The sequence below is a fragment of the Cyrtonyx montezumae genome, unplaced genomic scaffold, assembly GCF_038088225.1.
Source record: "Cyrtonyx montezumae isolate F1298 unplaced genomic scaffold, pur_monq_1.0 scaffold_4, whole genome shotgun sequence".
Taxonomy (NCBI): domain Eukaryota; kingdom Metazoa; phylum Chordata; class Aves; order Galliformes; family Odontophoridae; genus Cyrtonyx; species Cyrtonyx montezumae.
In genome coordinates this window covers 24,872,267-24,899,091 of record NW_027072045.1, presented here as the reverse complement: position 1 = coordinate 24,899,091, position 26,825 = coordinate 24,872,267, and the positions used below count along the sequence as shown (strand labels likewise).

At 38.9% G+C, this 26,825-nt stretch overlaps 1 protein-coding gene across 2 annotated transcripts in view; it reads left to right on the top strand.

Moving 5' to 3' along the window:
• RHOBTB1 (Rho related BTB domain containing 1) overlaps nt 1-26,825 on the top strand; it is a 43,935-nt gene that overhangs the window by 8,316 nt on the left and 8,794 nt on the right. Inside the window, exons 1-5 of one of the 2 annotated variants that reach the window (XM_065747052.1) lie at nt 3,691-3,812; nt 13,466-13,667; nt 14,035-14,138; nt 23,833-24,018; nt 25,651-26,618. In XM_065747052.1, coding sequence (XP_065603124.1) covers nt 13,476-13,667; nt 14,035-14,138; nt 23,833-24,018; nt 25,651-26,618 — 1,450 coding nt within the window. In that variant the 5' untranslated portion in view covers nt 3,691-3,812; nt 13,466-13,475. Of the gene's footprint in view, nt 1-3,690; nt 3,813-13,465; nt 13,668-14,034; nt 14,139-23,832; nt 24,019-25,650; nt 26,619-26,825 lie in introns of those variants that run through there. The other variant, XM_065747051.1, reaches the window with a different exon arrangement.

Here is a 26,825-nt window from a genome sequence, read left to right as displayed (position 1 = left end):
AAATCCTATGCATTATATATGTTTCTAAAGGAATAATGGTCTTGTACTGTGTTCAACATTCAGTGAATAATGGTGAAAAAAAAGTAAATATATGATAGTCTAGAGTTTCTGTAAGGCATTCAGTGAATATACTATTGTATACATTACATCTCCATCTCTGAGAACTGCAGCAGAATTGGGTGGGTACTATGAGAAGGGATGAAGCTGACCTATTTGATTTGCTTTCTATCACAGTTGGCTGACAACAGGTGTGAGATCACTAAGTAGAAGCACCTAATCTCAAACTCTTAAGTTCTGTCCATATTAGACAAAACAAATTACCTTGCTGAAGGACTGCAAACCGTACATAACTTAAAAACTTACATTACTTGTTCATGTTCTTCTGCATTGTTGAAGGCGGGTTTCATAGATTGTACCTTCTTCCCCTGTTAGTCTACCAGATGCAATGTACAGTTTGTAGCCTTAAAGGCTCATATAACTTTCTTGGTGTTACTGAATCCATGGTAAAATTTGTATTTAATTTGGCTAACAGCTTTTTAATCTCAACATGCTTTTAAGTGCTTTTCTAATATAAGAGCCCCAGCATTCAGGAGTAAAGGAGGGAGAACTCCATTTTAACCCTGCTGACTTTGAGGCTGCCTCTATAATGTCAGATCTGCTTTAAAATAATATAATAATTCACATTAGAAAAGTCTAAGATCATGCATTCCAACTGTACACCCACCACTGATGTTGCTCTTTAAGCCATGCCCCTGAGTCCCGCATCTACCCCTTCCTTAAACACCTTCAGGGATGATGACTTCACCAGCCTTCCTCAATGCCTGACTACTCTTTCAGAGACGAAATTCTTGGGAAAAGGAAAAAAATTAGGGAATGTGCAGCTTGAACTTCTCCATCACAACATAAGGCTATTGCCTCCTGTCTTATGGTTATCAAGGAGCGGAGTCAAACCCAATCCAGTAGCTGTCTGTGCTGTTTATAAGTGTATGTCACTTGTTTTAGGAAACTGTAGTTGTGCTTGGATATTACTGCCATAAATGGGGAGGGGAAACAATTTCAGATGTTCTGAATTAAAAGCTTGACAAGCAGTTCCAAGCTGGTAGAAACTTCTCTAAGGAGTTCTGCTAACAACGCATGTTGGAGGAGCAGCCTCTGAAGATGAGCTAACTTTCCAGACCCAGGAGCAAATAAGTTATTTCTAACTTCAGTTAAGGTTTATACATAGCTAATGCTCTCTCATGATGCTTTTAATCTGAGAAATGCATTCTCAAAAAACAAAAGGTTTATTTATCCTCAGAGTAATGTATAAGATATTGAAACATATGGGAATATACCCTTACATTTGCACTTCCAAATATTTCTTTGTCATTTAGTAAATCTAAATAGTTCTAAGTAGAATTCTCTATAGGTGTGAATGCAGTTTTTTATTTTTTTAATGAAATTATTAAGTTTCGTGACGGTCTTAACAGCACATAATGGAGATGCAATGATGGGATTCACTTGGCAGTGCTTTTTGGGAAGCTGTATGGACTTGGCAATCCAGATTCTTGTTAAATGCTAGTCATTGTCCAGTGCCATGTCCTTTGGGATTGCTTGTAGAGATGTAATTTATTTCCTTCTCCCTTTTGCTGTTATCCACTCCATGATAACAGTCAGAAAAGAAGAATCCAAGCTGGCTACCTGGAGTGCTTATACATCTGATTGAGTAAAGCTTTAACAGTTGGACATTTTTAATGCTTATGGTAACTCAGGGGGAGCACTTAAGAGTTTCATATAATCTTAGAGTCCTTAGAGTTTATTACTGTATCTTTTTATATCAAAACTAGAAACTGCCAGTTGCTGTACACTGAGATGCATTCCAGCCACTTCTGAAGATATGTCACTCAAGTTTATGATCAGTACTCCACTGTTCTTTTAAATGTTTAGAAAAATGTGAACACTGATTATATGATGTTAGTGTTTTATACATTAGGTGAGAAGATACAATTTGAATTCTTTAAGAAGTCATTCATTTCTGATGGGCAAGCACTAAATGGTAGAATTTGTTCTAGATGGTCATTAAAGTGGAAACTCCTTAGTAGCCTGGAGCTATTTCCACAGCTGCAGAAGCGTTCAGGCTTTGGATACCCTTTCATGAGACAAAAATAAAGTTTCCTTTAATTTAAAAATAAAGGAAACCTTAAACCTGTATTTAAGCCAATCAAAAGCTAAGCCCTATTTTTTCCCCTTTTTAACCACCAGTCATTGCTGGGTTCTGTTATTTATACTGTTGTATACTAAAACTAACACTCTCCCTCTTCCTGCCCTCATTCTTTACTCCTGTAGGACAATGCTGTACGAAGCCTGCAAGTGGGGATAATGTTATTTTTATAGCAGTCTGGACACTACTAGAGTATTACCAGAACAAGTCTGGTTGCTTTGCAGCAGTTTTCTCCTTGGTGATGCTAACTTACTTGTTAAAACCACAAGGTTCCCTCTGCAGTAGTGGTAGACTAGGTGTCTTTAAGAGACATTGGTTATAAATTTGTGATTTGTCTTTGAAGTGTCTGGACTGTAAAACAAAAGTGATTATACAGAATTAAGGCTTTTCATACTGAAACAGCAAGATTAATACCCTCTGTGTCACCCAGCTGTTTATCACCCTACTTTGCCCAGCTCCTAGGTTAAGTGAGTTGAACCTGGGCCTTGTTGTTTCCTGAAATGTTGTGTATCCTGCAAATAAGTGAATAGACAGGTTTTTTTTTCTTATATATGATGAAAAGTTTTCAAAAGCATTGGTAGAGCAAAAGTTGCTCATGTGGGGCATGAGACTTGAAAAAATAATGCTTAATATTTGCAATGACAGGAATTGTTCTGCTGTACCTAATTGCCTCTGGTGAAGTGGCAGACTGTAATTTTTCTTGACGTAGCTGTGCTCAACTGAAAAGTGTTGCAGTCTGACTTGGCTGATATGAGTTTTGCTTCTGGGTATTTAAAAGTTGGGTATCATTAGTCTGTTATTAGTACTGGTCACTGTTATTGGAGGGAGATGCTCTTTAAATAACTTTGTTTTCCTGTCCAGCGAGGCCTTGGAGACCTCGTGTGCGTTGTACGCGCTCACTCCGCAAACACAGGCGCACATCCTTTCGCTGGGGCTGTAGATGCGTGCAGCCCTCCGCAGGCGGCAGGGCGCGGTGCGGTGCACAGCTGGCTGCTCGCACGCCGGGCGCTGGCGCAGGACCGGCTCACGCCACCACCGTCGCCGCCCCTTTACACGCGGCCCCGGTTTCATGAATGAAATCCAATCGCCGTGCTATTAATAGACCGCGGGGCCGCAGACGTCACAGCGCGCGCAGCTCCCGCCGGCCCTGCCGCCGCCCGAGCGTCCGAGTCAGCGCCGCGGGCCGGGCGGGCGCAGCACCGCCGGCGGCATGCTGCATCCCTGCCGGGTCGGGCTGGCGCCCGGCCTCGCCCCCTCGCTCTAAGAAGCGGTGGGAAGGGGCGCGGCGGCGGCTGCAGCCCATGTCTCCGTCCCGCTGCTCGCGCCCCGGCTGCCGGGCATCCCGCTCTCCCGGGTAGGTCCCGCGTCACCCGGGCGCGATATGGCTGCGGGCGCGGGGCCGGGTCGGGCTCGTGCCGCGCGGTTCCTGTCCGCTCAGGTGCGCTCTCCCGTTCCCCGAGGTGAGGGAGCCGAGTCCTCGATGAAGCGGATCAGTCTGGCTTCCTCTTCCAGCGAGGCCACAAGGTGCGCGACAAAAATAGATGGTGCCTGTGAGAAGCAGAAAGCTCCTGGTGCTTGGCGCTTCTGAGTGTCATTTATTTAAAACCTGAAGGTTTGGAAAGATTTTTTTCCCTCTTTATTTCCCTCTTCTGCTTCGTCTGTGGGTTGCTGTGACAACAGCAGGAGGCTGCTGTGGGGTGCTCGCAGCAGTTTATCAGGTGTCTGTCGGCTTTGACCCTTCTGAGGACCGTGGAAAGGGGCTGCGAAGGAAAACGGGAGTAGGCATTGACTTAAGTCAGCCTTCGGTAGATTATTGTGGCATCCAATACCTAGGGCAAGAGGAAGTCAGTCGCTGACAGACCGTTGGACTCGTGAGAGAGCTCGAGGTTGCCTTCTGCTGGTCAAAGCATTGCGCTGGCTACTAAAAGCATTGATATGCTTAACGGTGGTGGTAACAATTGTAAAAAGCCCTTGAAGCTCTACATATGGTCACAGTGAGAGCAAGGAGGTGATGCCAGAATATTCTCAATGACTTTGTTCATCCTCGGTTTGTGTACTATTTCAGGACACACAGCTGACTCAAAGCCAAACGTTCAGCTTGAGCTGTAAGAGAAGCTGGGCTGGAAATGAGTTTGTTTGTTCAGTGTGCGTCCAAGGGGAGATACTAAGCCAGTGCTATTTCTAGGCAAAAATTAAATGTGTAGAGAGGAAAACACCATTGTTATGTTCTACAGACATAGAGTTGCTATATGATTGTTCAGTGGAGGTGCCAACTGAATGGGATATATTTGTATGTAGGCTGTACTTCAGGACTGGAGATCACAAAACATGGAAACAGAGCAGCTCGATTTCTCTTTAATGATTTTCTGAGGCCCTCTCTCATTAGGTTCTGTTTTTATTTTATGCACGTTGCATTTGCATGTCTGACTTTGTGTCAGGTCTGTGATGCATCCATTCACAGAAAAAAGTAACTTGGTGAGCAGAATGTCCTATGGTTCTTTATTAAAGGCACAAAGATCTGGGACATGCTCAGATGTGTGGAATTATTTTTATCCAAGAAGAAATAAACATTATTTTTAACTCTGCGCAGCTTTCTAAATCTCCTGCCCTTTTAAAACTTCAGAAATACTGTAGAGTAGTATACTGAGAGGAAGAGCTGATTGTTTGACCAGGAAATCCTACTGTTTGACTCTTTGCTAATAGATTTTTTTTCACTAGAAGAATCCTTAAGTCCTGCATCCAGATGTTGTTCTGTGCTGAAGGAGCTGAAAGGACAGATTCCTTGAATTAGGAAAGCAAAAGAGCAACAGGTGTTTGACTTGTCTTTCCCTTGCTCCCATCTTTTTTGCCAGGAGAGTACACAAACGCTATAGAGTGTATGTACTTTGGACCCTCTCCCAGGCAGAATACATTAGAGGGGGAAGAAGTAAGGCTGAACAGTCATTGCTACTTACAGCACTCACAGCAAGACTTCACTGAGACTGAAACTACAGTGATCTGACTAAAGTGTCCTTGGATCATTCATTGGGTTCACCTAAAAAAGCTCAAAACATTGTGGTAAGAGTGGATGGTGATGCATTGTGAGAGCTGGAGTTGCTGCAGACTTGGGTACGTGTGGTGATAGTTACACCCTTAATTACTAGGGGTAGGTTTGTGATATTAAACTGAGAATTCCCTTTGATTCCCATCTAATGCCATTATGTTTTTCTTCTTTCCTGTGCTTTCTGTCTGACATAAAAGATAAGGTATGGCAATTTGTCTTCTTTATTACTAAATAAATAGGCAAATGAGTCTCTGGATAGCATCTAGATGTTACAAGTAAACTTCACACACGCTTGCTTCCAGCATGGTTCAGCAAGTGTCATGGGATTTGCATCTGATATAGAAATTCAGAACTTGATCCGGAATCCGGAAGGGGCATTTATTGAAAGTCTTCTGTCTGGAAGAATTTGCTTTTAGTCAGTGTTTAGGTGAGTGTTTATGTATATACATAATATATATGGGGGAGAGAGGTTAATCTCGATGTTTCATTCACTGTTTATAGTTTCTTTGTAGCAGTCGCGTGTGAGAGTGAATAAAGTCACAGAAAATCTTTCCAAAATATCACTGATTAATAAAATATGAGAAATGTCACCTAAAGTTCAAGGAGTGAGAGCATGGTTCTCTTTGTGAAGAAAAAAAAATCACAGAAAGTGAGTTCTTGAATAGCTTCCTGTGCTGAAAAGTTGCCAGCATCTCTAGAATATTTATCTTTGCTGTTCTAGCAAAATGTGATGAATATTTTCCCACAGAAATGTATGAAAGTTGGGAGAATGTCTTTCTTTTGGGTTGGTTAATTTGTTGTTGTTTCTCCCTGCTTTGTTCCAGGGGGGAGCACTGCTCAGAGTAATGTACCAAAGAGTATACAGTGTCAGCACCTGTCTATATAGTGGGTAAAATTGGTGATAACCTTAATATGGTATTTGTAGTTTAATGCTCTTAACTACATAAGAGTAAAATTAGGGATTTGATGGTGCTTATTACCATGAAAACCAGTAGTGCTGAATCAGGCTTGTTCAGTGACACATCTCCCTTTAATCCCTAGTTTTATATTATATCCCAGGTACTCTTGAGCATTGTAGCCACTGAGTGTTCAGCTGCGGTTTTGCCCTGAATACTGATCCAAACATCAAATGAGGGGCAAAGGCATCTGATGTTCTGTCTGTGTTAGAGATTCTAGTGGTGCAGTAACAAGGGATCTGGAGAGGAAAATGTTGTTGCCAAGGACCCAGTGTCCATGCAGCACGTGTTTCAGGGACAAAAGGGTTTGCTTCAGATTACCTTTCATCTGATGGGAACTGAACACTTACTTGTTAGTAGTGGGCAGATTTATCTTCCACTTCAGATTCATCTGAAATGAATTCAGTTTGTGCTTTCTGTGGCTGCTTCTGATGTAAACCAAGGCATAGTAAGTGATGGTGCCTGGGATGTTTGCTTCAAAAATGTTTTCTTGTCTTAACTAAAATGCTAGTGGAGGTGCACCCTTAATCTGCTACTGAAACAATCTTTTGCTGCAGAAGCAGGAATAGTCTAGGGATTTAAAACACAGTAGTATTTTATATATGGCTGCTCTATGAGGTAACAGCTTTCTGGTGGCTTTTACCACCTGGTCCAAATGAGTATTGTCTACTCTTTGGTTATTCAGTTATCATATGCTTTTAGTTGCATCAGCCGCAGCTGACTTCAGTTTGTGTTGATATGCCATATTATGTAGGATGCACAGCAGTGCTAGAGTTTGTATGCTGCCTTGTCCCCTAAATCTGATGCAGTAATTTCTAGTGAAGGGAAAGAGCAATCAGTTGGAGCCATGTGTATCCCGAGTCCTGACAAAATGCATTTGCAAAACTATATGAGGGCCATAGATCAGTAATGTGCCACCTATTTTCCTCTTTTCAGGTTTGGGTTCAGTACCTCCCTCACATATTTGTATGCTAAAGAAGAAACAAAAGGAGCAGTAAGGCACTGTTCCATGTCATGGCCTGTTTTTGAGGTAGGCTGGGAAGAGTTGGTGAAAGGAGGGGTAGCAGTGTTGCATGCTCACCCACAGCACAGTATCATTCCAGGTACATGCCTTCTGAAATGGCTAAATGTCCTTCACCTGCTCCATGGATTAATTTCTAGAGAGATGATTTCTTCACAGAGGATATTGCAATGTATGTCACAGGTCAAAGCAATATGTAATCTACTCAGAGTAATCAGCTTGTTGACTTTGCACTTCAGGTCTTCTAAAACCTGTTAGAAGACTGACGTAGTTAAAGTTCAGTGCTGAGCTTTGCATTTAGTTCCATATCATCTCTGGATGTCTGTAAGTGTAACACAAGCCCTTTGAGAACTGCATTTCAGGGGTCTCAAGAATATCACCATTTTTGTGTTATCCAAGGAGGTGCTTAAAAGGTGCTGTGTTACTGCAAAAGTAGGTTGGGTTTGATAAAGGGCCCTAATCCATGTTCAGTTATTAATTTCTTATTCCTGCATCAGTTTGCTCTTTTTCAGTCTTTTCTTAGTGTACCTGTAAGCTGATAGAAATTCAAACTGTAGAATCAAATAATGGAGCAGGGCAGTGCCTCATCATTCTGGATGAGAATAGTGTCCCCTGGTGACCTAGTTATCTGATCTCACCTTGAATCTTGTTACCCTTTGTCACTATTTGGTTCCCAGATGCTGAAGTGGTACAGGATTTGCTTGTTTAGTTTAGCAGTTGCTCCTTTGGTCCACCTGTGATTTAATAATATTTATAACTTGTTTAGGTTGTTTTGTGACCTTTCAGCAGCTGGTACAGTGTATCTTGTACTTCATGTTGTGGTTTATTTTTCTAATATACTTGACAAGGCCCTAACCTCATTATTAAATAGAACCAAATCACATACCATTGTTTTTGCCCTCTTTCCCCAAATCAGAGCTGTTTGTGAATGGTATGCCCTTGCAGAAATGAACAGTGAATATCCATGATTTTCCCCCTGACATGTGTGTTAATCTATTTAAATTCTGAAACAGCACGTGGCAGGTTACATACTGAGAACAAACATTTCATTTGTTTGTTCAGACTCAGGCACTCTTTGGACCTCACCAGAGTGCTGGTGCCTTGTGGTTCTGCCCTGTAGTGTTTCTGCTGCCTGAAGAACTTGCCATTTTGCTTCTCCTGTTCCATTTTTGATGGAATTTGCTTTCTCTTGTGAGTTTTTTATACTTATTGTTACATTATTATGTAATGGCCATCTGATGGAGTCACTTCAAAAGAATGCTCAAAAGTGTCTTTAGACTGGGCTGGAATATGGAAATGTTTACAGACAAGTGTATTTTTCAGAAATAAATGTTGATGGACCTTTCCTTTGGCCTGAGTTTTACAAATGATTTCCTCTGACACGCCACACTGTGCTGTAGATTTCAGTGTCTCTTTAGATTTCATTGTGATGATGTAGTTTTGATTGACCACCTGTTTTGCATGTTAGGTTAGTTTACTTGAACCGGGTTGGAATTACTGATTTTTATTTTTCCCGTGGAATAACTTAAAAGCTTTACTGAGTACTCAAGGTCCTGACATGCTGTCACTCTGAACTTTCAGCTTAACAGTTTGCTCTGTATGTGAGAGCTAAGTAACATTTCTTCCTTGTTTTCAGATGCTGCCTCCATCATATTGGATGTGCTTAAGCATTGAGCTAAGAAGTAAACATCTGCAGAGTCACTTTATAATCACTGATTACTATCGATACTTTTGGTGATTTATCTGTGATGTTTTGCTGAGAGCAGCTGATAATTAGCTGCTGTTCTTTCAGTCTTGGCTATGTTTTGTATGTGTTCAGTGATGATGCAAGACATCTAGATATTTCAAAGTGGGTAGTTTGCTGTATAAGCAGTGAGGGCTGTACGGGTAGGTTCTTGATCCCACATAGGATTTTAGAGGAATGGCTCACATGGAAGTTGCTATTGGATTTGGGTTGTCATCCGTTTTTGTTGCAGCAGAGAAAAATATGATTATTGCTTTAGCTGTATTAAACTATATTTCTAAATCAGAACAGGTTCATGATTAAGGTCTGGTTGTATTTTGTACATAAATATTCTTTTGGCTCATGCTGAGAGAGAGTTGGTGTGTCTACTGTTTGTTCTGTGTCCCAGTACACTAGCTGAACTGATAGGCTCCATCTACAGATCTTTTGGAAAATTTCTCTAGAAAACAGTATTTCTTCACTGAGGCTGACTTAGCCAGAAGGATCTGCTTGCCGTAATAACCACAACTGCATTTCAGTGATTAAAAACAACTGGCTCAACAGTGAGAAAAATCAAACAAAAAACAAGCTCCCTTCTTCAATTAGAGTGAAGCAACAGGGGGAAGCAATTAGTGTCTTTTAACAGTTTGCAAGCTATGGTTCAGGACAGTAACCTTATACTTCGTAAATAAATCTGCTTCATTCAAAGTAGTTCTTTCCTACTAATGAAGTTAACTGATAACACGGTTTTATCTCGGATCCTGATCGTATCTGCTCATTTTTGACTGCCTCTGTCTCCCATGATACACATGCAGTAATCACAGGTGACAGTGTAAAAACAGAAACATCCAAAGAGGTTTTAGTGAACCTATGTTTTCTTGTGGGTATCTTATTTCATTTCCATCCATCTTCCTTTAGAACTAGTTTAAGGAGCAGGATCTTTCACTGCTTTCCTGGTAGGAACAACTGTATTTTATCTGATGGAATGTATTTTTCTTGATGCTCTGCATTTGCTCATCTTGCAGTTTTTGTCAGTGCCCTCTCTGAGACCAGTCCCGCTTCCAGTAACTTTCCTCTTATTTTATCCTATTTTCTGTAGTTAATAAACTAAACTATTGCCATTGTAGGTCGGTTTTGACTAGTGTTTCATTGGTCCTGGAATGTTATGCTGTTTTTTCTTGAGCCTTGTATAAGCTGGATTGCTCTTGCCTAACCAGTTTTGTTTTAGCTCCAGTTGGTTTTCTCAGATGTTACCAGCCTTTCAGAGCTCATTCTAGATTTATTTATTTAAAGTTTTGCAAGTACATGTTTGGCATTTTTAATCATGATGCTTATGTAATAGACTTAACATAAGCCTAACCTAGAAGTTATCTTAAAAACACAACAAATGAGAAACTGATTGTGGCTGTATCTTAAAGGTCTTTTACATGTGCCTATGATGATTCTGTACCCCAAAGGATTCTGGCAACATCTGTAAGTTTTTGTTGCAAGATTGCTTACACTGTAATTTGTTGTCATTGTCAGATTTTGTTTGAGATAGTTAAGTATCTGGCTAGGTTTATCTTGGCCTCTTCTGGAGTTCTTTCCTATTTTCCTGTTTTCTCCTTTTGAAAACTACTGAACAATATTGAAGTGATCTGCATTTTCAGGATAGTGATACTCTATATCCACTGGAGTGGTTTTAAGAGCTTTTCTTTGCACATCCACAATGCTTTAGTATTGTTTTAATTCCTAGTTTATTTTGATCTCTGTCCTGTGCAGTATTGAGTCATGCTAAAAATATCTTCATTAGGCTGCCATTGATCTACAGCAGGGCATTCAGGCATGCTGTGTCTGAGTTGTGTTAACTATGCTTTCATGAAACTTTTGATATGCTTATTTAAAAAAAAACACTCATTTTTGAATTTCATTTTTGTGTTCTTTTCATAGGACTCTCAAGTAAGGGTATTGATTTCTCTTGTCTGTATTAAGATTTTCCTATTTAAAACTTGCTTTCCCAACTCAGTACTTATGCTACAGTTGGGCCCAAAATATGTAATAATTTTGCAGAACTGCCATTTAAAAATTCCTGAAAATTTTTGAAGTCAAACTCTTACAGAAAGCTAATTGGACTAACAGTGTTTTAATGCAGTATTGGGTTAGAGGGAAAATGGTTTGGGCATCACTGTGCTTGGTAGTTTAAAACCAGGCAGACATGCTGGCTAGCTGTGTGCTTTCATTTTGTTTTCCAGCCTTGTAAACACATTCCATCTGTGATGTCTAGTCCATGCATGAATAAAATATGAAGCAATTTAATACCACATAATATGTTGGGGGTTATTCTCTATTCTCAGATGTGAAATGAAACTATTTTAGATTGCGTATTGAAACCTCTTGGGTTTTTTTGCAACTCATTCAGGGCCCTGGCTTTCAGGCAGCAGTGTACAAATAATGTCATTTTCAGTAATGTGGAAAACACGATATTATGTGTTCTTTTATTTATATTGTAGCTGTATACTTGGAAGGGATGGGTGGAAGGAAATACGAGCTATCTCTCATTCTAGCTTTCTTATACTTGGTTTCATTGTGATCATATGAAGCCCATGATCCATTCCAGGCATCAGCCTCCTGAGAGCTTGTATGCAATGAGCAGCTGTGGTTAGATGGCAGAAGTAATTGGAAAGTCTCTGTAGTCCTCTATCGCATGGCTATTCCGCTTTCAGGGTGTGGGTCACAACTCCAATGAAGGGATAAAGGCAGGCAGTACCTTAATAGCTTTCATTTCTTATCATCTAAAATCTCTGCACCAGTATAGAATAGTATCACAAGGCCATTGGTTTTACATGTAGTAAATACTACTCGTGTGCTTGGAACTATATTATCTGCTCTAGAGTTTCTGGGTCAGTGTAGACTAGTATAGGACAGCTCTCTAAAATGTATGTGTGTGTGCTGGTCAACACTGTGGCTTTTCTAGAAGCATTCAGTGTCTGTGAAAACATATTGGAGTAACACAGTAGTGGCATAAACTCACTCTTTTAGAGCTGTCAATGCAATCTCTAATTCTACACAGCCACATAAATGCAGATTGAAATAACTGTCATGGCCATTATACAGTTTCTCTTGCAGTCCATGCTTAAAATCTTAAGTGTTTTGATAACATTTAGTCCTAATGCTGGCTTCTGTTTTTGTTTACTTCAGTTAAAGTAATGAAAGAATACATTTAAAATCAGTGTTTGATTCCTAATTACAAAGTATTTTTTTCTTAAATCAGAACATAGTGTCTCTTACACAATGAAAAATGAGCACCGAAACAGCTTCTATCACATATTTTAAGTAGTCTAACAGTATATATTTTATATTTAGGAGCTAATGAGATATGACTATTAAAAAAAAGCTGTTGACATGAAGACACACAGTAATCTATCTGTTGTACTTTTCAGAAGGATAACTCCAGATGGTTGGACCTGTGTTTTGTCAGTTAAACTGTTGTAGGTTTCATTGCTGAAATAGTTGTTAGACAGGTCTTTCTGAACATGTTTGTGCCTTGCACTTTCCTTTTTCCTCCTCCTGGACTGCATTCCCTAGCAGAGACCAGATTGCTGAAGAGAGACTATTAGACACTGGAAAATCAAAAGCTATGATCCTGCATCCCTGTAGTAGGTAATGACAGAGTTCTGTAGAAAATGGGAGAAGTTAATTAAAAAAAAAAAATGAACAAACAAAGTCTCTCGAATATCCTTCTGTTCCATCTTACTTTCATACCCGAGCATTTAATCGGTAAATTGCTGAAGAATATTTAAGTAAATGTTTTCAATAATACCTTTTACAATCAGGATTGTATCTTCAAAAATCTCATTCTCTTTGCTTTCTGGTGTCATGGAAAAAAGTTCATTAGTATACGTGAGTACATTTGCAAGTGCTTGCAGGACTGTTTGGTTTCATTTGATTCCCTGGTCTTTACAAACTTTCTTGGAAAATTAAGAGTATGTAATACATGCAGGAATTAATAGGAGTTGTGGTTTGTAGAGAAAAGAGTCTCTGGAGTAATCTTGCAAAGTCAGTTTTATTGTGTGCATAAAACTAAAACAGTCTGTGTAATTTGGTCTCAGCAATATTGTTTGGAGAGTCCTAAATCAAGTCCTGAATGAGCAAGATTACAGAAGGCAGGTTTATACTGGAGTCTTCCAGGTTGAATCCACTGATGTCCAGTCTTTTCTCCTTAGCATAAAAATTTTTAGCAAGCGGTAGGCTTGTGCTAGCTGTCCTTGTTTCACCAAGATCTGGCTTCTGCAAACAGGCTTTGTTTACAGAAACCAAAACGAAAATAGCTTGTGAACAGCATAAACTGACTGCGGTCAAAATAGTCCTGCATTTGCATAACTGTGAAGTATTTAAAGGATCGGCTAGCTTGCTTTGGTACAGCTTACTACAGACTTTTCCTTGAGACTTAGTCTTCCTCAGACATCTTTGAAGCAAAAGGGTCTGGTTCTAAATAGCCTTATTTCCACAGTGGTAGAAAACAGTTTTAACTGTCTTGTTACAGTTTTTGGTAAATGGACATTGACATGGACTACGAAAGGCCCAACGTTGAAACAATCAAGTGCGTGGTGGTGGGAGATAATGCAGTGGGGAAGACTCGTCTGATCTGTGCAAGAGCGTGCAACACAACCTTGACTCAGTATCAACTCCTGGCAACTCATGTACCAACAGTCTGGGCCATTGATCAGTACCGTGTCTGCCAAGAGGTAAGGACTGAAGACTTACAGAATATGAAGCACGTGCTTTGGAGTTGTGCTAATACTTATTGACTTGCCTTTCTCTGCCAAAATGTAACAGTGCACACAGAAATATTGCATATGTGGTCTCTGCTGCAGCCAGTCTGAATGGCAAGGAGGGTTGCCATCTCCCCCAGTCTGTCATGCCCAAGTGTGTTGTTTTCAATTAAAACTATTTTTAGGAGACACGTGTACTGCTTGTGTTTATGGAATATAGTGTTCAGTGGTGACCACGTGATAGACTCTTGGTGTAGCATGTTTTGTATCTCCTTAGGAGGCAAATTAGAAATGTACTTGTTTTATGGGGGAAAAGAACCAAAGATGTGCTCTGTTCTAGGTCCTTGAACGCTCACGAGATGTTGTGGATGAAGTTAGTGTTTCTCTCAGGCTGTGGGATACTTTTGGGGACCACCACAAAGACAGGCGTTTTGCTTATGGGAGGTAAGTTGACCCAAGCTGAACTTTAAATAGCAATTGCTAGTAAAATTTAGAGCATAAAAATTGTCAGATCATCATTTTTGAAAAGCAAGGACTCAAATACGATCAAGGGTTTTCCTATTCCTGCCTACTGCAAAGAGGATTATATACTACAAGGATTAAAAAGAGAAATATTTTAAAAGCAGTGTAGTTTTACTACACAACATTTCCTTGAAATGCCTATGGAGTGCTCTGTCAACAAATGTCCCATTTCAATTTTTAAAGAACATCACCAGAAATAAGGTTGTGGTTTTACTAAACTGAACATAGGCTTCCTGATAAAGCAGCATATGATGTAATTGTCTATTTACTGCTGAAATAACAAGAGATATTGGGAACCATTGCTAGCGTTCATTGCAATATTTCTTGTAACAAAATGTGCCACGTTGGTTGGACAGCTCACATGAAGTGGACAGCTTACACTGAATGAGCAGAGCCCATTCTATGAAAGGTGAGGTATGCTAATACAATGGCAACAGAATGCCACTATGGGGCAAATATTTAGCTGCAGATGAGGTCTGAATAGTGTTTTTTTCCCATAACTAGCATTTGAACAAGATCTCAATCCTTGCTTTTTTTTAGTGTCAGTCCTACCTTTAGATTCCATTTTGCCAAAACGCACTTAGTTTTCCTTCACTATGTGATTAAATGAGCACCATTGGGAGATGATTGTTTTGTCTTTGTCCGTCAGAATAACTACAGAAGGATTCTGCTGTTTGAGTTCAGTGGTTAAATTTGTACAGTACAAAAATCTATAGCACTTGGTACAAACCGTCCTTTGCATACAGCCCTATGTTAGTAGTGTGCTTTCATGAATTAGCTTGAATTTCCTTTGCATCAGGAGCTAAGGTGCAGCACCACTGCAATACATGGGTACAGAACCTGTTCCGTTTGTCAGTAAGGTCTGTGTGTGACTTAGCACTGATTTAATACTCAGTGCTGCTCCAGCATGTGAGTAGATACTGTTTTAACATCTGTCAGCATATGGAGCCTACTTTGATAAGTAAGGGTGTAACTTAATGATTCCTGACTGTTCCTCTTTGGTGTGGCTTCCTGATATTCTGCAACGGATATTGTGCCACTGAGAAGATTACTTGAGATTAAGAGAACAAAATCAGGCATGTTCTGAACTCTGATCCACCATTTGCTGACAGGATGGGAGAGGGGAAAAACAGCATACTTAGTGTCTAATCCTGAAAACACCAAGCAAGACATGAATAACTGGAGATCTCTTGGGATTAAGTGTGTGAACATGAGGATTCATTTGTGATGGTAGCAGTACTGGGTGTATGTAGAGTCAGATTTGTTATACCTGGTGAACTTCAAAAGGCTGTTTTGAAAATTTACTGTAGCATTGGTGGTTTTTCTTCTGCAGTTCTCAGCAAATCACTGGAAACTCTAAACAAGCTATCTTTTCAATTTTAAAGTTTCCCAGATGTTAACACTTATCGAGGACTTCAAAAATGTGTACCAATGTTTTATTTTAAATAAGCTGTTTTGCACTCTATCTACTTTAGCATTTCTTAACATTTAACCTTTCAATAAATGTACTGAATATTCATGTTTATAGGAATTGATTTTAATTCCACGTAGATTGAGTAGACTGCGGCTCATAGCTGAGTCAAATCTTGGTGTGAACAGTTTATGCTAAATTGCTCAAGGCTACACCTAGAGATACTCAATGTTTGACTATCTAAAAGATTACTTAATGAGATCTTCTTTCAATTCCCAACAAAACTGTCTTATGCAGGTGCTACGTGTGCAAGGGAAGTTTTATTTCAGCCAAGCACTTAACCAAGACCTCTAATTGTTCTATACGTGGTGTAACAAAAACTAGCAGGTCATTAATTCACTTGCTGCATGTTGGACAACATTGTTTTGTGCATTTTTGCAAGATGTTACATAAACAGATACGCTATAAATGACAGGGCAAATGGTTAAGAGGACTTGCAGCAAAGATAAATCCCTCTTAATTCTTTATTTTTCAGATAGAAACATGAAAGAAGATTGGCAAAAAAGTTTTTCAGCTATTTTTTTTTGTGTGAGAAAGGCAGAAATATATTTTAATACCACCGAGGGTGGAATGGCTAATAGTTATAGTGTCATCCTTTAATATGCAAATGTAGAGTGAGATCCAGTCTGTGCTGTACTGCATGGTGTTTAGTATAGTAATCACAATGCTGCAGGAGCTTTGGGAAACAGATCCTGGCAGATTACGGGAGGGAAATGGAGGTTCCTGTGATTTACCGGTGTCCCTGGGAAGCACAAAACTCCATGTTTAAAATCAAGAAAACATCTTTCTTTACACTTCTTCCAGTTTGTCAGGATTCACCCTGTATCTTTCTTTCCAATCTGATTTTTAATACTTGTCAACTTGTCACTGTGTTCAAATTAATTCTAAAAGCAAAACAGGAAGAAGATTGGTTTGTATTTTTTCCCCTCATATAAACATACTCAAGCGCATTTTGATTAATAACCTACAGTGTTTTTTGATACATATAGCTCTAGTATGAGCAAACATGAGCTTAAATCTCATGCAAAAATCTCATATGTAAAATTGAGAGTTAATTCCGTCTTGATCAAATTTATCCTCAGTACTGTGAGTGTGGTTTGTCAGCTAATGCAGCCAGGGTGATTTATTTACTTGCAACTTAGATAAGAGCTGTAGACCAAACAAAATCTGTTTGTACAGATTGGTCCGCAAACTGCTTTTTCCTCGTGACTTACAAATGTGAGTGAGCCTTTCTGTGAAACGGCTGACAGAACTTCTTGAAATATGTTCAGAGTATTTCCTCTGTTGTGAATGGGTTTCATAAGCTTTGTGGATATTGTATGTATGCAGAGGTACACATGCGTTCATCTTTTCCTGTAGTTACAGTTTCCTTAGCAGGTTACTCCCATGTAATTGAATCCATAGATGTACACATTTGGATCACTGCTGAAATGAGTTCATGAGGGTAGATGTTTATCTTCCACAGTTTCCAGCAGTCTAATGGTTCTTTTCTTTTCTGGGTTTTGTTGCCGTTGTTGTTTTTTGGTTTTCTTAAACAGTGATGATAGTGTTTCTCTAACAACAAGACCCAGGTGGCTTTGATGTAAAATGTTATTTGTCTTCAGGAAATTTCTCAGTATTAGAGTGAAGTGTCTTTATTGTGTAACTGCCTTTAGTTAAATCAGTTAGATCATCTGTCACTTGCTGTCTGTGCCTAAGTCAGGAATGAGCCAGCAGCTTTTCAGAAGTGCTTCACATAGAAGCCCACGCTTTTCTCGGGACAAGGAATTCTGCTGCCCTTGTTTTTAAGTTAAGGTGTGTGGAAATAAGATCATTACTCTAAGACCCTTTTACTGGCAAGGGATGGAAGTGGAGCCAGAGATGTCTTTGTAGCAGTGGCACTTAAAATCTTTTGCTTTGCTGATAAAGGGCTAGCTGGTGGAGAACCTACTTGTTTTCAGATATGGTTATTTTTATTTTATTTTCCCTTAACTGCTTCCTTTTGTAAGTGTTTAGCTGCCACAAAAAAATATACATGTATTTTTTTACTATATCTTCAAGTTGTCTTCAATTACCAAAACTGAGCTCCTCCTTTAGAGTGGTTTATAGGATATTTGGGCTCTTCATCAAGTAGTTCTGAAGAACTGCAAAGCAAATTTTTGATATTTGATACAAAATATTTTTCTTTAGAGTTTGATCAACCCCAAGAAACACTATAATAAGTGGAGAGTTTCATAGATCACATTCTCAAGGGATTTTATTTTAAGGAGTATATATGCACAATTTATTTTTCATTATGTACATTAACATTTGAGGCTTTTCTACTCAGTCAGTGCATAAGCATTTGCTTTATGCACTTAAAGCAGTCGAATCAGTGCAGATACACTACTTGTCTTCTCTGCATACCATTGTGGTTCCATACTGAAAGTAGAAAGGGTTTGGAGTTGTTGGTAGGAGTTCTTAAAAGGGTATGTATCAAATGAACTTTTATTGAGGTCTCAGGCTCAGTTTGACATACATGTCTTGAGTAGAAAAAAAAACCTGTAATGAATCAAAGCTTTCACGTAACTCCTTGACTGAAGTAAAAAGGTGTATATCAACTATTTGCTGTATTACGTAGCTTTTCATTTTTTTTCCTTGCTGTCATAATTCACTGCCTGAGGGAGGGAATGGGAAGAGGGTATTTGAGCTGTATCCTAAGGACTGCAGCGCAAAACCAAACTCTTCCAGAAATGCTGAACTGGGAAAGTAACTTTGCAGTAATCTAGATCTGAATTTTTTTCTTTGTGAATATCTACTAGGTCGAGTTCTGCTCTAAAGCTCTTAATCTGAATTTCCTTATATATGTCAGAACGTGGAAACAAATTGCACAACCAGGATTTAATATTTTAAATGGACTTCACTTACTAGTAACTTCTTGACATCAACTTGAAAGTTTAAACTTCCTGACAGCAACTGTTACTGGTTTATTTAATTATTGTTTTGCTGTGTTTTATTTTTTAAGTAATAAATAATATGCTGATTTTGGTGACAGCCCAAAGAATGCAAAAGAAAGTATTCCTCCCCAGAGAAATCAACATCTGTCTAGCATCTGTTAATGTTCAGTTTTCATGTCTGCCATGACTTCAGAAGTTACTCACATACTAGATGCAAACCAGACCCTGTAATTCTCTCTACTCCTCTATTTTACTCCTCTTTTTGCCGTTCTTTGTCCCAGCCTTTTTATTGTTGCCTTTTGTTAGCACTTATAAAAACTCACACTGACTGTTAAGATCTAGCTTTGGATCTTCATTTGCCTGTTTGTTTTCCGTACTCATATCCATTCTTTACCTTTAGGGTTTTTTCTTAATTTCACAGATTCAGATAATATTTCAGCAGGATCTCTTCTTACCTCCTTTCAACTTGGTATTTTTTCTAACAGAGCATTAGTTCCTGGTATTTATGAAGTGGATAAGGTGGGAGTAAAGAAGGGTCATTTATTCTTGACTTTATTTTGTGCAGTATCGGTGATAGAAGTTATTGGTTCTCCATATACGAACAGCATGTAGTTCTCATCTGAAAGCTTCCTACTTTGGAAAGTGTAACAGAAAATAACAAAATAAGATTGAAAATGTCATCTTTCCTTCTGTCTGTTTTCTTCATTGTTTTGTGAGTTTATATTAATCTTACATCCAAAGACAGCAGTCAGTTGACAAAAGCATTATTAGCTGAATCATTACCAGTCCCTTTTCTATGATATTGCTGCCTGTTGCTTTTTTCTCCCTTGATTTGGTGCTCAGGTTTTGTCTTACTTTTGCAAAATCAGTGTTTCTGAATTAAGAATTTCAGACTCCAGTTAACTATCTCTGTAATTCTTTTTATCATGGAACTGTTATTCCTCTGTTAGGATTGAGGTAATCAATCTCTGCTCTTGTGGATGTGTATAATGCAAATGTACCATATTCCAAGAAGAACTTTACTGAGTGTTGCAGTGGAAAAAAAAAAAAGGCAAAATTTGGCTCAGGATAGTATTAAGGTAGTTTGCAGACAGCTTATTTCATTTGCAGAGTTCTATTTAGCACTAAGATAGTGTTTCTCTTATGCAAATGATGAACCAGATTTATAGGTGAACTTATGCCTTATAGCCAACAATAGAATGAACCAAATCCCCAGGCTCTCTAAGGAGTACTTTAAAAATAAAATTGCTTTTCTCTTGTTTCATTTTTCTACACACCTTTGGTATTCTTTTTAGCTGCTCAGACATTTGAACACTAAGAATAGCTCTTACAGGTTTCTGCTATGAAGGATAAGATATCTTAATTCATGATGTCAAAACATTTTTTGCTGCTTATTGCACATGCTCCACTACTTATCCCATGAGTACCTCAAAGGAAATAGACATTCTTTTTAAAAAAAATCATTTAAGAATGATGTGTTATGATGTGTAATGACTGTATGGGAAAAAATTTTTCACTTTCAAACCACAGCTTTGAAATATACATCTTTCTTAAAGGTAGCTTTATCATCTTATGACTTTTGTTACTTACTAAAAATGTTACAGACATTTTAGAAATAGATATGCATGCTACTCATCACAAAATCTGAATATATTTCAGGGCATTTTGACAGTTTCACACATTATACCAGTACTTAAGAATATCCACTGCTGTTAGTATAGAACTAATTGATTCTCTTGCTCGTGTCCAGGGCATTGCATGGTCTTGCCCTGCATTACCTGGATACCTTCAGTTTTTCACATGCTAGGCACCCCCCTGCATTTTAGCTTTCCTATTGTCTCATCTGTTTTGAATATGTGCACATAAGTCCTGTTTTTCAGGTCATTTTGTTATGCTCCATGGATCACTTAATTTCTTCTCATTTCATGCGAGGGCTGCAACTGCATTTACTAAAAACTTGAGTTTAACTGATAACATTTTATCAGTCTTGCTTATAGCTGTCGGCATAATTTTTTTGGAGCTCTGTGAGATGCATGCATGACAAAGTGTTGTATAATTGAGTGAATCTCTCTTCAAAGTATATCTGGATTGATGTGGAAATACAGCAGGATTTTGTTGTGTCATAAATGATATTGTGGATTTGATTCTTAGTCTTCTACAGCCTAAACCTTCTGTGTGTGCAGAAGCTGATGTGTGCACTCAGGCTGCCCTGTAATCTTTTCATTCATGTGGCCGTGCTATGCATTGTCCAATTCTGTCTCAAATAGCATTTGTTTAGCTGTGGCACAGTCCTTTGAGGAACTCCAGGGGAAAATTATGGGATGTGTAGAGGAAAAAAATGAGGGCAGAAGGAGCAAAAGCAAAACAGCATTTTCTTGATAATTAAACTTGTACAGATCAGCTGTTGGTAAAATCAAAAGAGTCCAGCAGTTTAGATGAACGTCTGCAATATAGCGTGCTCTTTAAAATTCTAAGAATAGACTCCCTTATTTTGAACTTGTTTTTTCTCTGAGAAGAAACGATATCTAGATATAGGGGGAAAAAAATCCATCCTGATCTTAAATTTTCTTTTCAATAGGTGTAACAGCCTTGTCAAACAAAATGTAATTTGTCTATCCTTGAACTGATTCTGTCAGATTTGACTCTTGGGTCTCAAGCTCTCTAAAATAAACTATGTACTTCTAACTTGTCTTCTAGAAAGACAAAAAGATAGCATAGCAATGCAGTTCAGCATTTCTCCTGCCTTCTTTCCCACTCCTTGCATTTATTTCTGTATCAGATGCATCTCTTTTTCAGTCTGTATTCCTCAGCTTTATTTCTTTCCCCTTTCCAAACCAAACAGTATTATTCCGTGACTATATAACAAATGGTACCCCATAAACATAACCAGCAGTTGTTGCACACAGCAGTTTTTCCCAGTATCTTGTAAACTATAAACTATGGGGAACTTCTTCATAGGTAATGCAGCATGTACGTTTCAGAAGGCAGCCTGTATGGCAGCACACTGTGTACCTGTCATAGATGTGGTTCTCTACAGGGTTTCTTTTTTGTTCTCTGAAGTTTAAAAGGGGTAGTTGCTTTCATGAAAAGTTGTTAATGTTCAAGCATGTACCACTGAATGCACTGAAGTAATACTTGTGTTTGTAGATGTGTGCATCCCAGTATGTTTATGACATGCTTTCTTTGTCTGTAATAGTTTGTCCACAGCTATGTTTTTAGAGCAAGCTGGGCACACATCAGATGTGAATGTTTTGCACTAAGAATTATTTCCCAAACATAGGTCTGCAATGGGTCTGGTCTGCTGAGCAATCTGGGGCTGTCCTGGGCAAGGAAACAGGTCACCTCTGGCTTGTCTCAGGAGCCCAGCTCTGTGGTCACACCAGCACTGGGCAGTACAAGCACTGGGGGTATTTGTTGTCATCTCCTGCTTAGGAACTCCTGCAGAGTATCCTTTACTTCTGGTTTGCAGAGATGTGTATCCTGTCATTTGTAAAGTCAGGAGTGTTGAGTACTCAAGGTTGCAATTACTTGGCTTAGATATCAGTTTCTGAAGATCACAAGACTGACTGCACAGTTATAGATAGTGCTGGCTGGACCGCCAACACTTCCTGTTCTGGAAATTGTGATCATCTTTAAGCAAATGGGCAGATCAGAATACATCTAACAGATTTTTCATTGTAGCTATACACTGATTTCTCCGTCCTGGATTCTAAGCAATTTTTTCCTGGAGTCTGTGTTGTTCCTGTGTGACCTTGATTGCAGCAAGTTTAAATTTGGTTGGTGTTTGCTTCAGTTATGCGGAAGACCCATGTACTGGCTACTCACCTCCCTCTGTTCAGCAGATAACATTCCAGTTTGAAAAGGCTTTGTCTCTAAATGTGGCAGACTTGTACCTTACATAAACTACAACACATCTGGAGCTGGTGCATTTCTCTTGCATGAGAGTTATGCTCTCAGCAGTACCTGTATTGTTGCAGATATTTTTAGAAGCAGTCCCACTGGCTATGTCTGTGCCCTCAGTGTAATGTAGAAAGCAGCAGTACTGAAGAGGTATTTCATTATTGAAAAGGCAAATGCTAAGGTCCATTGTTCCTTCTGTATATATTATGCAAGCAACAGACACAACATATTAATGTACTACATTAATGAGTAACAGAAGTGAGGTAGACATAGTATTGCTGAGGTCATTCTGCTGACAGCTCTGTACTAGTAAGTTCCCTCTGCCACCCCAAAATGCCCCTTCCCTACAGTCTTTATTCTTAGAGTTTCAATTCGACGTAGCTTTTTTATTTTTTTCTTGTTGCTTTTGCTTTTTGTTCATGAGAGATGCAGGAGTGTGAAAACTGCTTTGTAATGTCCCATTCTAGTTCATAAATAAAGGAATTGCCCCAGGATAGGAAGGCTCTGACACAAATACTCAAGCATGTCTCTGCATTAGGGTGCTAGGTCTAGCTAGTGATTTTGTGGCTGAACTCCAAACTTTAATCCCCATACTTGTGCTTTATAAAGCAGTTTTATTTACTGAAATATTGTCTTCTCTTAAAACGTTTAAAAGCTCTCAAACATCTTTGTGCTTGCACTGACTTAAGGTACTGTCTTGTTCTGTGCTCTATTGATCTTAACTTCATAACACTTTTTGTATTGTAGAAGTGACTATTGCTGTAAATTCTGTGGTAATTAATCTTTTTAACAGATAATTTATTAAAGATGTCAGAAGCACTGCTGTACAAAGTGCAATACAGAGGATACAGCCTCATTATCAAAAAATGCAGTAAATTCCTCTGTGACAAGCTGAGAAGAGGTCTGTCTGCTGTTGTGGCTTTTCTGAAGCTCTCTAATGCCTTTCTAATTCCTAAGCGCCAGTGATCTTTGAATTGCATTGAGGTATTCAGTCAGCAGTTGCAAGCAATGACAGCCCATGGACAAATGTAGTGTAAAAGTACAAAATGGCAAGTTCTACCTCTCTGTCAATTGTTTATATGTGCAGAGATCATCTCTCAGCTTAGAGGAGCAGTGCATCTTAAGTATGTGGCTTTGTGCTCCCATGCTTTTGTGATTAAATGCATAGCTTCTGTCAAACCTTTTGCATGAATACTGTGTATTCTGTTACTGGATGTCAGTGTGTTTTTCACAAAGTAGCTTCAAGCAGGAGTGATGAAAATAGGTGTGAAGTTGCAGTTGAAAGTGTGCTTGATAGGTTTTAATTGACATCTTTATGTTCCCTTTGTAGGTCTGATGTAGTTGTTCTCTGCTTTTCAATTGCTAATCCTAATTCCCTGAATCATGTGAAAACGATGTGGTATCAGGAAATCAAGCACTTCTGTCCTCGCACGCCTGTCATTCTGGTGGGCTGCCAACTAGATCTCCGCTATGCAGACCTTGAGGCTGTTAACAGAGCCAGACGGCCCTTGGCAAGGTAAAGTTTAAACAAGAATAGGAATTAAAGCTAAACCAAATTTAACTTGTAAAGAGAAAAAAAACAGAGCATGAGGTCCTTTTATTTCTTATTTTGTGAAGTTATATGTGCTTGTTGCTTCTTAGTTCTGATTGGGCTCGTTACTTCGTTAACTCAGCAGTTATTGTATGTTTCTGACAACATATTTGCTCATTGGACATCCAAGCATGCATGAGTGCCTGCTATAATGAAAATAATGATTACTGGGGGTTTTCATATATCTTTATCCATCCAAACATGTCATGTCCTACCCTGTCTTTTCTGTCAGATACTGTTTTAAACAGAGAGATTCTATTCATGTATCTTAATTTCCATGTTTTTTTCTGTAAACATAATCCTAGATCATGCCAGAATTTAAGTGGTCCAAATTAAATTGGAGATAGAGAGTTAGGAGTTCTTCTAGAGAAGCTTTGTTTTTCCCAGGTTCAAAAAATAAAATTCACATCTTGCTCGTAACTTTCCCCATTTCATAAGAATTTGAATGATACCAGATTTGTAAATAATATCTGTGAAAATATAGTTAAACTATTTATTGCAAACTGTTATCATGATGGGGTGGAATTGATATTGCATGGGTTCATATACAACTTTACATTGCCTACGTTCAAATTTTTGACTCAGCAATAAGATTTTCATAGGTTTTTTTAAACAGATTTCCTCTGTGTGTTGGGTAAGCTAGACTTTATGGTGAATTCTTTAAAGGGAAATATTTTTCAAATCTCAGAATCTTTCCTCTAGCCTTATCTTCCTTTGATTCGCTATTAATAAGTTGAATTAGGACTCTTCATGTGTAGCACAGACTTTGCCACCTGAACTGATTATTAACTGGCAGCAACAGTCGTCTGGACTGAATTCTATCTGTGCCAGGTTGTCTGTCCAATATCACATGCGGTGCTGAGGTCATATCTTCTGGATTTTTTTGCTGGGAAACTGGATCTCAGCCCAGATTCTTTTCTGATTTGCTTACATGTATCATGTACTAGAGCTGCTCTGGAAATTTATGAGATTCTGAAGCCAAAACAGGGCCTCTTGGTGTGTTTTTTTTCCTGTTACAATTCTGTCATAGGCTACTATGATTTTCTTTAAAAAGCGTAAGCCTAAGAGATGTTTCTTTCTCTATTTAGCTATATTTGAGGTGTTTCTCATGAGAGTTTTCGACTGAGCTTGAAGGATGAATACAAAGTAAGATACTGGTTGAATAGCTGAGCAGAAGAGGATCTGGGGAGGTTTTTATTTAAACAGTGAGAGTTCTCCAGCATCATTTCAGCTCTTCCTACTACAGATTTCTCAGTAATAAAGAGAGGAATAGCTCTGTTTTGTGAAAATGATTTTGTATGTTTTTTAGTAGCATAGACACTTGTAAAGACATCACTGAATCACTGAACTTGAGCAGTATTACATGAGTTATTCTAAAACTCTCTGGTATCAGGGTTGTATATTTCCAAAAGGTTTTGTGCACTTATTTCTATACTATGTATTTGTTATGATTACAATTCTCAGAATTGGTTTTGTGACATTTTGCAAAAATCTGTGCTTTCTGGGTAATTCTGTAGTGATCATAGTGTGAGGAGGTCTGTTTTTGTTTAACCCTAGGCCAATAAAAAGAGGAGACATTTTGCCACCAGAAAAAGGCAGAGAGGTTGCCAAGGAGCTTGGGATACCGTATTATGAAACCAGTGTGTTTGACCAATTTGGAATTAAAGATGTGTTTGACAATGCAATTAGAGCTGCCCTGATCTCCAGAAGACATCTGCAGTTCTGGAAATCTCATTTGAAGAAGGTCCAAAAGCCTTTGCTTCAGGCTCCATTCCTACCTCCAAAAGCCCCTCCTCCAGTTATCAAAATTCCTGAATGTCCTGTACCAAGCGTGAATGAAGCTGGGTATTTATTGGACAGCCCACTGTGTGCAGACGTTATGTTTGTTCTCCAGGAGCAGGACTGCATCTTTGCTCACAAAATTTACCTAGCTACCTCCTCTTCAAAGTTTTATGACCTTTTCTTAATGGAATGTGAGGAAAGTTCAGACTTGGATGAAACGCAGTGCAATAAAGAAAATACAAGTAAAGATGTTCTGACAAGTAACCTTGAGTCAAATTATGACAGTGATGAGATATCCTTGAAATCTGCTGATGTTAAAATTCCCGCACCAGAAAGTACTGATTCTTTAACCATGCTTGAACCCGAACCTGGTGAAACACTTTCTGCAGCAAGATCTCTGTCATCCTGGGGTAAGGGGTTTGTTAGTGTGCATAAGGAAATGCAAGTGAATCCTGTCTCAAATAGGATGTGTCCTGTAACTGTGGTAAAAATGGATTCCTCTGTGCAGGCTGGACCTTTTAAAACTGTTCTGCAGTTTTTATACACAGGGCAACTGGATGAAAATGAAAAAGATCTCACAAGACTGGCTCAGATTGCTGAGATCTTGGAAGTATTTGATTTGCGAATGATGGTAGAGAATATTATGAATAAAGAAGCCTTCATGAATCAAGAGATTACTAAAGCATTTCATGTCAGAAAAGCTAATCGGATAAAAGAGTGCCTTTGCAAAGGGACGTTCTCTGGTGAGTAAATACACGCTTTAACGGGCAAAGTGTTAATTCTGTTACTCATGTTAGTCTCTTCACAGACTTCAAAAGCTTATGTTGTTCTGAGAGATGAGAACAAAGTTACTCACAGCCAACATGGTCAACCTGAGATTCTGCAGTTTAACTTCTTCAGATCTACACAGAGGCTTTTAAACAAGTGGCTGAATTTTCCCAAGTGTTGAA